The 16,315-nt window shown below is 40.0% G+C and overlaps 1 protein-coding gene across 1 annotated transcript in view; it reads left to right on the plus strand.

The window, feature by feature from the left end:
• ca14 (carbonic anhydrase XIV) overlaps positions 1-16,315 on the plus strand; it is an 88,418-nt gene that overhangs the window by 18,330 nt on the left and 53,773 nt on the right. Inside the window, exons 2-4 of the mRNA XM_051923086.1 lie at positions 177-356; positions 878-1,020; positions 16,019-16,114. Of these exons, the coding sequence (XP_051779046.1) occupies positions 177-356; positions 878-1,020; positions 16,019-16,114 (419 nt within the window). The remainder of the gene's footprint in view (positions 1-176; positions 357-877; positions 1,021-16,018; positions 16,115-16,315) is intronic.

Genomic DNA, 16,315 nt, shown 5'->3' on the forward strand with positions numbered 1-16,315 from the left:
CTTCTCAGGTAATTTTCTGTCTTTCATTTGTTTACACTATTTTCCAATTTATTATTCTGTTGTTATTTAACCTCTCCTTCCTTTAGTCCTTCATTATTTAATTAATTCTGTACACCTATCTGCGCATTAAAACTTAATTCTGGCACTTTTCTTTCCCTATTACTTTCCTGATTTAGGATCAAATGGACAAGACCACTGGGCTGAAATGTATCCAGATTGTGGTAGGAACGCCCAATCGCCCATTAACATCGAGACACAATCTACTAAGTACGACCCTTCATTGCAGCCAATTAAACCACTTGGCTATGACAGCAAACTAGGAGAGTATTTCAACCTCAGCAATAATGGACACACAGGTTAGTAAGGATGGTACGGAAATGTTCAGGCTTCTACCTTTATAAAACAAGTTACAACGGATCAATTTAAACATAATGGAGATGCAAAGAGCTCATTTATTTCCATACTATACATTTATTCCTCATTATGGCTTCTAAACTTCATTTATATCTTTGTCTTGACAACCTTCACCTATTTTTCCTCTTTATTGTTCTTTATCAGTATGCTGCTGCTGGAGTATGTGAATTTCCCCTTTTGATTAATAAAGTATCTATCTATCTATCTATCTATCTATCTATCTATCTATCTATCTATCTATCTATCTATCTATCTAATTGTTAACTAGTTTATGAAAACTTGATTATTATATTTTCTTAACTTGAAATTAAAATGTAATATTTATTATCAGCCATGCAACATATAAAGAAAAGGATCTGAAAGAAAACCAACACATATCAATGAGTAAAACATTAAGATTTGAAAATGTTTCGGCACATTTTTTTTTTTTTTATTGCTTTTTGCTTGTTCCGCTGTCTTTCAGTGGTGATGTCCTTGCCTAACTACATGTCCCTGGAAGGCCTTCCCAAGAAGTACAGTGCAGTCCAGTTACACTTGCATTGGGGAAGCAGAGGTACAGAGGAGGGATCAGAACACCAACTTAACGGGAAGACCTATTTAGCAGAGGTGAGCCTGTTTCATAGATCAGCCGAATTTGCATAAGTTGGTAACCTGCTCTTTCTAGTTATATATAATTACTTATGCCTTAGTCATGACAAAGTACTTGTAAGTAAAGCAGTTAAACTGGAGGAAAAAACAAAATCTGTATGAGTTCCAGACCAAAAGACTGCCCAGCACCCCACTGGGCATTCTGCCAAACATAAATGTTCTTAAGTTTTTTTTTGTTTGTTTGTTTTTTTTTTTTTAAGCATTGCTTAGAGGATCTGCTTTCATTCATACATAACATGTGGCTGTACCACCATGGGAACTATTTTTCAGGAACCAGTGACTTTTTAGAAACTCCAGAACTTTTGTAGCATTCCCACCACAGGAACTCAGGCCATTTGTAGTTCCTGGTACTTTTTGTAGCTCCTACTCCAGGGTGTGTATTTTTGGTTCAGGCGGGAACTATAGTGAGTGGGGCTCAGGTGATGAATAGTGCTGATTGGTTCACCAAAAGCACAGGTGTAATCTTATAAATCTGTTACTAGTTTGGACTTTGGAAAGTTGGCACTGCATTACTCTACTTTGCACATCACATATTTTTCATAAAGGTTACAGTTCTTGCGCGGTGGGAATGCATCAAATGAAAGTGTTAAGGGACCATATGTGGCCCAGGACCTACATCATACTGGAATTCATTTGTTCCTAAAAACAGAGTCCTGTGGTGAGAAAGAGCGAAAACTTCACAGTCAAAGGCTTAGCTGGATCAGTGAGCTACATTGTTCTTCAGAGACTTATAGTGAATGCCAGCTCAGGATACGAGTACTAAAGTCAATCTTAGTTGACCTTGCTGTGAAACAAGCAGGTCTATACCATATACTGCCAATTAACCTAACACATCATTGGGGATATGAGAGGAAAATTGGAATATTCAAAGACAAAAATCACTTTATTTGGGCACACCTGCCCTTTCCATGTAACTCTGTTTGCTGTGACAGCAAAAGTATCATATGTGTAGACAGTGTTATACAAACAGGGCAGACAAGTACCAACAGACTGCATGCCTAATTTAATGGGGGAACAAATAAGAATAAAGATTTATGAAGATCTGAATGTAGCTTGGTGGCGCAGTGGTAGCGCTGCTGCCTCGCTGTAAGGAGACCCGGGTTCGCTTCCCAGGTCCTCCCTGTGTGGAGTTTGCATGTTCTCCCCATGTCTGTATGGGTTTCCTCCTACAGTCCAAAGACATGCAGGTTAGGTGCATTGGTGATCCTAAATTGTCCCTAGTGGGTGTGTGTGTGTGCATGTGTGCCCTGCGGTGGGCTGGCACCCTGCCCGGGGTTTGTTCCTGCCTTGCACCCTGTGTTGGCTGGGATTGGCTCCAGCAGACCCCCGTGACCCTGTGTTAAGATATAGCGGGTTGGACAATGACTGACTGACTGAATGTAGCTTGGTAATGCATACCAGATAAACAGACACTGGTCTGTTGTTGTGAACAGTAATATGATGTTTTCACTGGGGATAATGTCAATGGGAAACTCCCATTTTCAATGGGAATCCTATAGTGAAGAGCTGACCATTGACAAAAGGATGAGACAACTTGCACAGAGTAGCAGACAGGTTACTTGAGGAAACTTAACATCAGTGCAAAGATTCTAAATACAAATCAAAATGCAGAACTTCTCATACCTTGTCACCTCAGGATATGCCAGCAAATGAACCAGCCAAGTTTAGTTATTTCATACATCTATCGTTTAGTTATGCAGATCAGAGTTCAGTTTAATGCAGTTTACTTCTGTACAGAGTTCGTAACTGTGTGCAGAGTTATGTGCTGTAGCAAGTTCACAAGTAACTAAAAAATATTACAAACCACATACTGTTCACACATTAAAATATAAAAGAATTTAAACACAAGTTAATATGATCTTTGAGATATAACCAAAATTGAAAATTGAAGAAATGGAAAAAGAATTCATTTAGTAGCATCCCTGGAGAAAATAAACCTCTTGTTGGAGAGAAGGAGGATCAATGTCATAGACGGAGTCAAACAGTGTCACAGTCTTGTGCATTCTACAATACTGTATACATTTGTGCAGAGGAGTCTAGTAAGAAGACAAACCTTCTCATTTTTGGTATTGCTCTTGGATTCTAAGGTTCTCAGATGTATTTCCAATGGGAAGGAAAACCTTTTGGCAGTAGAGCAGTAGCACCAAGTGCAACTGTAGGATACCAAGAAGAGAAATAAAATAGAGAAGGGTTAGCAATGGTTCATAATTATTGGTATACTTATTTTTTGCATATATTACTAACAGAGAGTTTCAATAATATCAGGTAATCAGCAGCTCTAATCAGGGTATGTTAGACTAAATTAACAAGTCTTCAGCCTGGATTTAAAGGCCCTAGACTGAAATCAGTTTGATAAATATGAACTAAGCCATGCAAAGACAAAGCCTGAGAGCCCAAAGTAATAGAATGGCTAATGGTCTCAAAATCCATGCTTAAATTTAATAATAACTTCTGGAGAAGATATTAAAATGGCATTTACAGCACAAGTGCTATTTCTGCAACATTACTGGTGCGAAAGCTAGACTGGAAACTATGAGGTAAATTAAATGTGTGAGACTGAAACTGCACAGCAACTACTTGTTAAAGTACTTTAGAAAGAAAGGTACATTGAAAACAGGTTTGTAATTATTATACACTAGCCAACCCGTGGCGTAGCCTACGCCGCATAATTATGTATTGATGGGTGAACACTTCCTGAATGACACAGTTGTCCAAATGAGGTGGGTTTGTGGATACCACTGTGAGTGAATGAAAAGATGGACCTCTGGAGAGAGCAACATACAATTGTCTGTGACTGAAAGCGAGATCGTCTGTGACGATAGAGGCCACGCTGGTGAAAGTTACTTCGTCGGTAGGGATAAGTTTCAGCACTTGTTCATTAAGGTGTAGCGAGTCTTCATTGTTGACACTTAATATAGCTTGCGTACTGAGTTGTTCCGGAGTCACAGTTGAGAAATACTTTTTTAATGTCTTTTAAGCACAGGGAAAAAAATGAACATGTGAAACATCCATAATGTAATAAGGCACCAAGAAAAGTAACATTGCAACAATGTATGCTACGATCCGATCGCTGTAAACAGAAGTGAAAACATAACCGAGCCCAGTGTATTCTTTAACTGCCTTGTAGCGCAGTGGTAGTGTTGCTGCTTTGCAGTAAGGAGACTGTGGAAGATTTTGGGTTCGCTTCCCGGTTCCTCCCTGTGTAGATAGCGCTTTGAATACTGAAAACACCAGTATATCAATGTAATGAAGTATTATTATTCTTATGCGTCCAGCGTTCTCTCTCTCACGCCTGTATGTGTGTGTGTCGCTCGCACGTGTTCCTGCAGGCATACGCTGCATAATTATTTATTGATGGCTGAACAGTTCCGGAAAGACACAGTTGTCTAAAAGGGATGGGTTTGAGGATACAACAGTAAGTGAATGAAAAGATGGAACTTTGGAGAGAGCAACATACAACTGTCCGTGACTGAAAACTGGTTTTGGCAGATACATGCATATCTTTTTGAAAGTTTGGCCCTGTGCCTTATTAATTGTCATCGCAAAGGCCAATCTAACAGGAAATTGTCTTCGTGTAAAAGTAAAAGGCAAATTATCCGCGACAAACAAACTGTTTTACACGCTGCATACCAACCCGCGGCGTAGTATACGCCGCATAATCATGCCGCTTTTTTAATGTTTTTTAAGCAGAGGGAAAAAAATGAACATTTGCAAAATCCGTAATGCTGCTTTCAGTAAGTACAATGCACACGCGTTTAATTTGTCGGCCACTTTTTGCCAGCCGTCTTTTCTGGTTTGGGCTGCTTTTGCAGTGTTACAGCTTGTGCATATTAAATGTTGAAATCCTTCGAGTAACTAATTAACTAACAGCCCAGCTTGTGTGAAAAAAATGCGCCCGTACTTTCATCATTTTGTTGCAGCCTATCAAAGACTTGCTGATCATGTTTTGTAGACTCAAAATCCATTGGCTTTTCACTCAGCGCGGGGGCGCGCATTCATCTCGGATTATTACATCCAGCTCGACTAATCTACTACACGGCTGCGTTTGAAAAACCGACTTATCCCGGATGAGTTTCACCGACATTAATGATTAGGAATCTGGTCGGAACAAAACCCTGCAGCCACAGGGGTTCACCAGGACTGAGTTTGGGAAACACTGCTGAACACAGACGAAACCGACTCAGGTGAGGAGTTGGGGCAGGCAAAGTAGTTGCAGCTATTGATTATTCAGTGTTGTTTGCCTGGGTATGTATGGATGGATGGATGGATGGATGGATGGATGGATGGATGGATGGATGGATGGATAGATAGATACTTTATTAATCCCAGGGGGAAATTCACATACTCCAGCAGCAAAAAATATTAAATTAAAGAGTAATAAAAAATGCAGGTAAAAAACAGACAATAACTTGAATAATGTTCTGCTCGACGGGATCAGAAATAAAAGGAAAACAAATGTGAAGGTAATGTCACAGGTGATCCTGTGGTATAGCAGGTCCACAGCTCCCCTTCAAAAGGCCATTTTTAAATAAATAATTATTGCACTCACATCGTAGCGAGGGGCATGGAAGTGTGGCTGAAATGGTTTCTGGGTGGAGTCGTGCTGCAGGCATTTCTCCCCTGTGCAGTGTGCGAGCGAGTGAGGAGAGAGAGAAAGCCGGTATGTTAGAGTGAGCGAGAGCAGGCTTGAAGGCAATGTGTTCCTGTGGTATAGCGGGTCCATAGCTCCCCTTCAAAATGTCATTTTTAATCAGGCGACTGACAGTAGTGGAGTCTGGCACAGATAAGGTCAGCTGCTGAGAGAGCGTCTCGACTGTTGCAGGGCCTGCATCAGTGAAGCAGGTGAGACGCTAATGAAAAAGAAGCACAGGGCTTATTGGTTTTTAAAGACTGCTTCCTTCATTGTGTTTTACCTCAGTTTTAAAGGATTGTTTTAAGGATCCCATGGGATACCCCTCGCAAACTGTTTTACACGCTGCATACAGCCATTCACATCCGCAAGAAACATGCCTCTATGAACAGTCAACGTGGCTCAGAGGTGCATGTGGACTCTAGCACAGACGAACATAAATGACGCCGTGTTTTCCGAGTCGTCGCGTCCGAGTTGGTGGGCGTGGCTCTGCGAGTTGTCGTCGTATCCAATGGTCTTAGAGTTGGTGGGCGTGGCTCCGTCCTGCGTGCGCCATGGGTGTCTTACTTATCGGCAGCTTAGTGAATTATATATATAAATATTTGCATCTTGCTTACAGTATTTTCTAAACAGCGGCCTGAAAAATGGTTTGTTAGTTGACATTTTAGTACAATAGGAACTGTACCAGTCAAAAATGAATTATGGATGTTAAGAGTGGATGCTGTTGGAACAATGACTAGGCATGTTGGGACTGAGTCTAAGGGCCAGGTAGATTCTTTCTAGAAATTAGAGTTAGGATTTCCTTTGCGGTTATCAAGTTAAAATTCAAAGGTGGCGTGTATGAGAAGAGACGGGGTTTGACAATGTAAAAATCTGAAATCTTGTATTATCAATTTTATCATTAGAAGTTAGTAGAATCCATGCTGGTAATAACTGTAGGTACTTTGCATAGAGCTCTAAATTCTTATTCGTTAAATTAGCAACTGTTTTAAGCAGTACACACAGATTATAGTATTTCTGTATTTATCTGGAATAGGAGTCAAGCATTTTTTTATACTAGCCAACCCGCGGCGTATCGCATAATCACGCCGCTTTTTTAATGATTTTTAAGCACAGGGAAAAAAATGAACATTTGAAAAATCCATAATTTAATAAACCACCAAGAAAAGTAACATTGCAACAATGCACGCTACGAACCAACATACCAACCAACATTGTTCAGTACGCACTGCCTGCTCATGTGCCCGCCCCCAATGCTTTTGTCTCTGCTACAGTCCACATGCACCTCTGAGCCACGTTGTCTTTTCACTGTTCTTTGCATTTCCTGCTGCTTTTCTATATATAATCCACCAAGTCACCCGACCATGTTAGTAGCGAGTTGGGGGTGTGTACAAAGGGCAGGGATGTAATCAGTGCGAGTGTATGACCCGCACTTACTGGGAATTCCTTGTTCGTGGGGAACAATTGCAAGCCCCGGTCTCCATCACGAATAGGGTTCAACGGCTTACCCACGCCTGTCGGCGCCGGGTAGACACACATTGATCCATTCAGTGTAGCGCGCGTGCAGCCCCGGACATCTAAGGGCATCACAGACCTGTTATTGCTCAATCTCACGTGGCTGAAAGCCACTTGTCCCTCTAAGAAGTTGGACGCCGACCGCTCGGGGGTTGTGTAACTATTTAGCAGGAGGGAGTCTCTTTCGTTATCGGAATTAACCAGACAAATCGCTCCACCAACTAAGAACGGCCATGCACCACCACCCACAGAATCGAGAAAGAGCTATCAATCTGTCAATCCTCTCCGTGTCCAGGCCGGGTGAGGTTTCCCATGTTGAGTCAAATTAAGCAAAATTTGTGTGTGGTGAGTTGTTGCGTCTGGGCACATCAGTAGGCACTGTGAATGTCTTGAGAGCGTGGGTGGACACGTGCCGGGGAATAATGAGTATCTATATATCTTCTTAGATATAGAAAGCGTCCGATGCGGTGTTTGGTGAATTGTTGCAGTTTGTGAGTTAGCAGTTGTGATGGTTTTACACTCCAGTACATTGCGGTGAACACTGGTAACAGTCAAGCGAGCGGGTGGGCGGGCAGGCGTTCTCATCCCATGCTCTTAGAGTTGGTGGGCGTGTCTCTGTATCGGTTCGAGTTGTTAGGCGGTGCTCTGTCGTTTGTATCCCATGGTCGGACGACTTGGTGGATTATATATAGAAATGCAGCCGAAACCGAAAAGAATAATGAAAAGTCAACATGGCTCAGTGGTGCATGTGTACTGTAGCAGAGACGAAAGTAAGTTGGTGAGTTGTTGCGTCCAGGCACATGAGCAGGCACTGTGAATACCTTGAGAGCATGGGTGGACGCATGCTTGAGTTGGTGGGCTGGGCTTTGTGATTCGACTGACATAGCTATTTTTTGCATATCCCATGGTTGTCTTTCGGCAGTGTGAATGCCTCGAGAGACAGTGTGTCCTTGTTTGGTGAGTTGTTGCAGTTTGTGAGTTGTCATCGTATCCAATGGTCTTAGAGTTGGAGGGCATGACTTCGTCCTGCGTGCTCCATGGGTGTCTTGCTCGCTGGCGGCTTAGTGAATTATATATATAGATTTTTTTAAAACTGTCTGTCCATGTGGTGTAGAATACCTGTAGTTTTGTTGCTCTCTATTTATGCTCTAATTTTTGGCATCCTAATTTAAGAGTGTGAGAGCACTCATTAAACTAGGACAAGTTTCTTTTGTGATGAACGGACAGGCATCCTAGCCAAGATGGACCCAACTCTCTTACCTGCCAAGGAAACCAATATAAAGGATGGTCAGGAAGGGAGGTGCAATATTTCCTATCCATGCTAGGCAGGAATTGGGGCAAGGAGGGACGCTATTGTAGCAGGTAAACCAGGATTGTCATCCCAGCAGCCATGGATGGGGAAGCAACCCGACTGGGATGACTGGCAATCCCTTTACCGGTCAGGAGGCCAGAGATATGGGACAGTTTGAGACTTCCTGCTATTGGCAGATCGTCACTGTGATCATTGACAGTATCACTTCTGGCAAGCCCCAGTATGGAAGCCTACAGGGCAACATGGGAGTTATGGTCCCATAGGGCAGTTCTATTGGGATCTGTGGCAGGAGCACAGGGGAAGCTGTCTGGATTTTACTTCCCAGGGATCAGGGTAGTTCTACCTGACCTGGAAGTGCTTCCAGGAGACAATAGACTGAGCAACAGAGGTACTCCTGGGTCAGGTATTAAAAAAGCCCTCCACTTGGCATACAGAGTCAAAAGAGAGGAGGGGCAACACGTGCCTGGAAGAAGTAGATTAGAAAGAAAAGAAAAGAAAAAAAGAAAAAGGGCTTGGACTGGATTGTGCTGTTGGTACACTTTGTTATTAATAAAAGTACTGGATTTGAACCCAGTCTGTGTGTAACTGTATCTGGGGTTTAGGGCTCATTGAAACCCCCTACAGACCACACTATGTACTGTATTTTAGTCTAGGGGTTAATCTTTTTGAAATATTTCAAAGTACAGTACTACCATATTTGTGGCCTTAAGTTGTTAAGTTCTGTACTCTTAACTAAAAGTAATATTTATTTACCATAACACCCCCCCCCCCACACACACACACACCCACCCACTATCACCACCACCACATGTCACCTGTTTTTTTTTATCAAATTATAACAGATAGCTTTTTTGTGTGGCAGTGTGTCTTCTAGACAGAAGACGGAATTAAAGCAAAGTCAATATGAAAGCTGAGCCTGCTTAATGGCATAGAGGGTTCCTTATATCGGGTTCTAGTTTAAATTACATTTACTGAAGTTTTGCTTCTGCGTTCAATCTATTTCTATATTTAGTTTTAAGAAGGGATGAAGGTTACTGAAAACTTTGAATTGGCATGACTGGTGGACAAAGAAGAGGAGAGCAAAATTGGTTGGAAAAGACAGCACTTTTCAAGAATGGTTCTTTTTCTCCCACTTTTTTTGTTTTTTGTGCTCCATCATGTACCACCTATGGGACATGTCCCACACATTGAGAACCACTACTCTAATTCATTTTGTCAACCACAGGAGCAAATTCATTGCATGGGGGTTAAAATGAATTTTTTATTACACTCTGGCCCATTATCCCTTAATAGTAAATTATTATGATATCTAATATTAGTAAAAGTTACAACAAACTTAATGCTATTCTAATTTCACACCAGAACTCTGTCGTGTTCTTCTTTATTCAATAAGTGTGGAAACTGACTACTATTCATTTGAACTCCAAAAAGGAAGACGAATGGTACATTGAGACTGACATCAGAGGGCATTCCGCAACTGACATCGTGGGCGTTTCACCAAGTGGGCACTATTATATTCACACTCATTTAATGTGGAGGGACCATGCCTCCCAAAATCCCCCGTACTTATGGGTCATCAATATACTTGAAAAGGTATACATGGTTTACGATATGGTAAAGATTTTTTCTTTTGAAGTACCATTGTCAGCCAGGAAGTTTAATTTAATCTCAATGTCAGAAATCTTGGCACCTTTAACTGCTCGATTGACGTGGTTTGGAATTCTAACATTTTGCAATATGGAATTGTTAGTTATACAGTATGTACAGTACCTTCTTTGTGTCAGCCTAAATAGATGTGCTTCTGAGTGCTGAGGGACTAAATTTTGACTTCTTTGACCTCCATCTCATGTTACCCTCTCATCATTTGGTCTCATTGGCACTGCTGATTTTGGACTTTGCACTGACTACAGAGAGGACCGTAAGAGACTGAAGCTAAATCAGAAATGGACAAATTACTTAAACAAACCAAATCAATCCAATTTTTAGTTTGCCTAACAGCTATCTGGTCTGTGATGCTCCTCCAAAGAGTGTATTTTTCCCAGTTAACTATACATTTTTGGCAAGTGAAGCTATCTGTACTGTCATCAGGAAAACCTAAGATTTACATTATACATCCCACAATATGTACAAGCATGCCTTTGACAGGCAGAGATCAAGATCGAACTTAGGTTTAGTGTTGAGTTCATCTTGGCCGGTTTGGTTATGTTTCTGTTTATGTTAAAAAATGCAGCTCTTGCTATGGAGTAATGTTGAATGGCAGTGAGACACTTGTGCAGAGGATTTCATCACTGACTATGGTCTGCTAGTTTCCTGCCTAGTTGGGTTTTGCTCCAACAGTTTTTTTTTCTCAGCTTGATTTAGTTTTTTGCTCCTGTTAAGCTATCTGAGAATATCCTCAGCTACTATTAAATGCTCTGTAATTCCCAAATGAGCCATAGCCTATCCTGTCAGAACTGTGTGCAAAATAGGAACAGGGTGCCAGTCCTGGGAACACTCATGCACACAACCTCACTGGGGCAGTTTAGAGTTACTGTTTAGGCTAGCATGCGCATATTTGGAATGTGGTAGGAAAAAGGAGTACTCAGTAAAATACCCATGCAATGGATTTGAACCTGTGTTTCTAAAGCTGTTAGGCAGTAGTGCATTCCATTGTAATACTGATTTTTATTTGATTGACAAAGTTCATGGTTCATCAAATGAAAAGCAACTGTAATTCTCAATTTTGTAATCTGTAGTTCTAATTGTAATTTTGAAAATCTCTGTTACGTTAAGCATGCAGAGCTGCTTCTGGTAGCTGTGTGCAGAAGTCACTCAATATGGCAAGTCTTGCAATAGAAATATTAGACACCCAATGAGAATTGCGGTAAGCCCTCAAAGAAAAATAATTAAAAACAGAGTTTTAAAATGATTTAATCTTAAATATCATAGGTAGGCAAGTAGGCAACTAATTCAGCATAATGACAGGATTGCTTACTCAGGTTCCCGACAGGATTATTTTTTTTACTGCTGGGGAAAAAAAAGTACTTTATACTGTAGCAAAACCTTTTATCCTGTTGCCTGCTTTCGCTCCCCTTTATCTTCTTTTCTCTCAGCTTAGGAAATGAATTGAAATGAGTGAGCTGAAATCCAGAATGTGCTGACTGAGCAGAGGCTCACATGCACTTGGCAATGTTTTAGTGCAGCATCTCATGAGCCAGCAAAAAATGAGACAGCCATCAGGTCATTGAAGTAGGATTAGACAGGCCTGGGGGTACAGTATTCCTCTCAAAAGAAAACATAAGCTCTGTATTACAGTAGAATTTCATTCAAATGAAAGTTCATTCTAATTGTAAGTGAAGGTCTTCAAATCCAACTAACTCATTGGGACTGAATGGCTATTTACATTCAAATTTATTGTCATGTATACAGCGTACAATTAAAGTCTTACATGCTTGTCTGACCCTTGAGGGTTTCAGCAGAAGAAACATCTGATGCAAAGGTACAAACCAACACTGGGATATGAATATTTAAGCAAAAAACATTTTTTTCATCATGGCTAGATTGTTTGTTCACAAATAGTTACTTTTCACTTTAAAATGATTCATCTTGACCATGTGAAACCACAATAAAAACAAAAGACTTTAGAACAAAGACAAAATGTGTAAGTATCATTAGCAACCCAGAAACACGTAAAACCCCCAAAGGGCATGGATGCATTTAAAGGTGATGTACTACTCCTTTATCAAGTGTAAGACTTTATACTCATCTGTTCATTCAAACTTAATAATTGTGTTCATGCCGATTGACGTCGCCTTTGTGTGACTATTTTTAACATCATTCTCTTTAGTCCAAATCCTCACCCTGACATCTGCATAGATCATCATTTCTGCCTAGTGCAGATGTTCAAGTGACAGTCAACAGGTGTCACACCACACCCTGGCCTGATGAAGTCAGCATTTGTTCTCCTACTTCTGTCTTTTTCCACAAATAAAATCCATGCTGCTTTATTTTAAGCTACATCATTTTCTGAAGTACCTCTTCACATTATAGAAGGAGCATACAATGCACTCTGGAAACAGATTCATAAATTTGAATGGATGTACTTTACAGAGTTTTTATCATTCAATAGTCCAATACTAGTCAAAAAAAGACTTGTTAATGCGGCTAAAGTACTGCATATGTATGTTTTATTTACCTTAAAAATGCATTTGAAGTAATCCAGTGAAAATAATACATACATTAGTAAGAAGACTAAGGACTGATTAAAAGAACTGTTTCAGAGACAGCAGCCTATTAATCTGGAAGATTCAGGGTTTACCTTTGTTCCACTTACTATTCTAGATTTATTCACAACATAAAAGTATGGCCCTACAAGATTTTATAAAGTTATAAATGTAAATGAACAATGCCTGAAGGATATTTGGTGATGATTAAGGTGTTGCTATTGGTGCAGAGGAAGGTTACTGTTAAGACCATAGACAGGAATCTATAGTTTAAAAAGAAAAAAATACAGGGCAATGATATAAAAAGATAAAGACAAATGTAACAAAAATGCAGCATTCAGGTGTGTTCACAGACTAAGTTAACTAACAGGAATGTTGGAGCTTTTCACATTTTTATTTACTTCATCCAAGAGTCAGTTATCATATTTTTATTAATTAAATATTTCTGCAATAATGAATTATATTCAAAAGTAACACTGATAATAAGGTGCTATTACACGTGTTAGTAGACTATTAAATACATGCTTTTTAGTAGCACATTACAGTAGAGTTAGAAATGGAGCAGAAATAGGCTTGTGGTGGCTTGGTGGCTTTCACACACAGCAGATTTCGATTCAAGTGATGTGAATTAGTCTATGACTAATTCTTCAGTCTTTTTTAAACATAACATTATTGAAAGTATATTATTAATACCTGTGGTGGGCTGGCGCCCTGCCCCACGGTTTGTTTCCTGCCTTGCACCCTGTGTTGGCTGGGATTGGCTCCAGCAGACCCCCCGTGACCCTGTAGTTAGGATATAGTGGGTTGGATAATGGTTGGATGGATATTATTAATACATATTTGAAAGTAACAAAACAAAATGACCAGTGCTAACATAAAATCAGTGTCAATGTTACCCTAGGAACAGAGAAAAGGGACTGAAATAAGTTCCTCATGTAGCTGTTAATATTAGATAAAAGACAGTAATTCATTAAAATTATATAAATAAGAAACTGGAAAGGAACGGACTAATTGTGCGATGGGAATACGGAAGGTAACAATTGTTTCACAGATTTTAGTTTAGGTCAGAAGATTCATGGAAGCAAAAGTGGCTCTGGGGGTCAAGACGTATGCTCAGGCTGGTGTACATTATATGGCAAAGTAACTGGCATGGCACAAACCACAGTCCTGCCATGTCCTTTCTATTAGCAGCCAGCGAGGTCCTTGTTGCATGCTCAGCAGCTCCGATCTCCGATCATTATTACCTCTAAAACCATCCATCCATCCATTTTCCAACCCACTGAATCCGAGCACAGGGTCACAGGGGTCAGCTGGAGTCAATCCCAGCCAACACAGGGCAGGGAACCAATCCTGGGCAGGGTGCCAACCCACAACAGGACACACACAAACACACCCACATACCAAGCACACACTAGGGCCAATTTAGAATCACCAATCCACCTAACCTGCATGTCTTTGGACTGTGGGAGGAAACCGGAGCGCCCGGAGGAAACCCACGCAGACACGGGGAGAACATGCAAACTCCATGCAGGGAGGACCCGGGAAGCGAACCCAGGTTTCCCAACTGCGAGGCAGCAGCGCTACCACTGTGCCACCGTGCCGCCCTACCTCTAAAACCATCCAATGTTTATATTGGTTATATGTAATTAGTTTAAACTGTACATCATAATGTCAGTTCATTACAATAATATTGTGCAGATATATCAGTTCAACATAATTACTTATTTCTAGAGAAGTTACTTTTTTTTGTACTTTACCTAGCAGCAGAGTGGTACTGCTGTGTGAACTGCTTGTGTGGAGTAACACAGGGAATTTACACAAAATATACAAAGTTCAAGCAGCCACTCAATTTTTGAACTGAACCAGTAAACTAACTCTTAGCTGAATTCACAAAGAACATTTCTCAGTTTTAAAATAGAGGAGTTCACAGACTTGCGAATGGAACATTTTGAAATTTCAAATCTTTGTATAGAGCCATGTGTTAGAGATATCTGAAGGAAAATTGAACTGTCTTGACAAATTTCCTTGAAGAACAAATGTGCCACATTTCAACAAAACTGCTGAAAAGGGGGCAGAGTTATTACATGCATAGACAGACAGACAGACAGACTTACTTCGCTATCACAGTAGTTGCTTTCCGCATTGTATGTGAACACACCTAAAATGAATGTGTCAAAGCAAGGTATTGAAAACTGAAAATTTTAGTGGAAGTCAAAAGGTGAAACAGTTTGAAGCTTTTAAGCACCTGGGCAGTTGCATTACAGAAGACAGACGAGGTGAAACGTTGTTATATGTGAAAGTGGCACTGGCACAGAAAGAAAGAACTCTCAGCACTGACAGAAATCATTTAAGGTTATGGCGTCGGGTTCAGCATTTTTGTGGTTGTAAGACACAGATGTGAGGAAATTCAAAAATATATATTATAAATATTGATGTGAGGAGCAATTGTAAAAGTCAGTTAGAAAAATAAGAAGGTAATGTGCTTCAGTTTATGAATGAAGACAGGAGTCATTGAACTAGACCAGCGAGGGAGATTTGGATGAAGCAGGAAAGTGAAGGTACAGAGAGAGTATTTGATTGAAATGTTACCAAACAGATCAGGAAAGTACAAAGGAACAAAACCATGAGAACATCATAGAACTCCACATAATGAAGAGCAGTAATATGCTAGTGCATTCAGTTTTACAAATGAGTTAAAATTTACAAAATATATATTATACTGTATATTACTGTTATGTTGTCTTTTATTTGTGCTTTTTATTTATTGTGCATTAGCGCTATAAACTTTGTAGTGCTTGTTTTAGAGTATAATAAAAAAATACTTCAATTGAAATCTTAATTTCATTTATTCTAACACAATATTTAGAACTCTGCATGAAACACTGGAGATTTAAATACAACTGTTGTAAAATGAATAAGACCAACACATTAGTGTTTTGTTTTTTGTCCTTCTTTGTGTGTTTTTAGGTAACTGAAATCATGTTCAGAGGGCATTTTGGGGCTATAGCATTGCCATATATGGTGGCATTTATTCAAATATTTATTGAGATTACAGCATTGTCATAACTGAATTGGAACACATTAAGCTGGCTCCTAAATGTCACTTTGCTTGTATGTTTATTGCATACCTTCATTTGAGATTTTTCTGCCAACTTGAACCAAGATTCCCTGTGGGCTGATTTTGCAGGGTAATAAAAGTAGTATCTAAGTGTCAGGATTCTTACAGAATGCTAAGCATCTAAACTATTCAAAGTCATAAACCATTATTTTAAAAAGTAATCTCTTTATTTCCCTTAGCTTCACGTTGTGCACTTTAATTCAGAGTCATATCCCAATTTCACAGTGGCAAAGGAGAAAGCAGATGGTCTTGCTGTTTTAGGCATCCTTATTGAGGTGAGTATCGCTGGTGGTCAGTTGACTCATGTTTGATCCCATATTTCCTTTTATAATGTTGACACGGTGAGATGAACTGGATCAGGTTAAAGCAGGAAAACAGCAAAAATTCACAGCAGGGCCCATTCATTGTGCAGCACTGCGTCATCTGTGTTATACACTCTATGAAATTCTGTTTGATTGCTGAAGCCATTCAAGTAG

Source organism: Erpetoichthys calabaricus, chromosome 2 (assembly GCF_900747795.2).
Source record: "Erpetoichthys calabaricus chromosome 2, fErpCal1.3, whole genome shotgun sequence".
NCBI classification, from domain to species: Eukaryota; Metazoa; Chordata; class Cladistia; order Polypteriformes; family Polypteridae; genus Erpetoichthys; species Erpetoichthys calabaricus.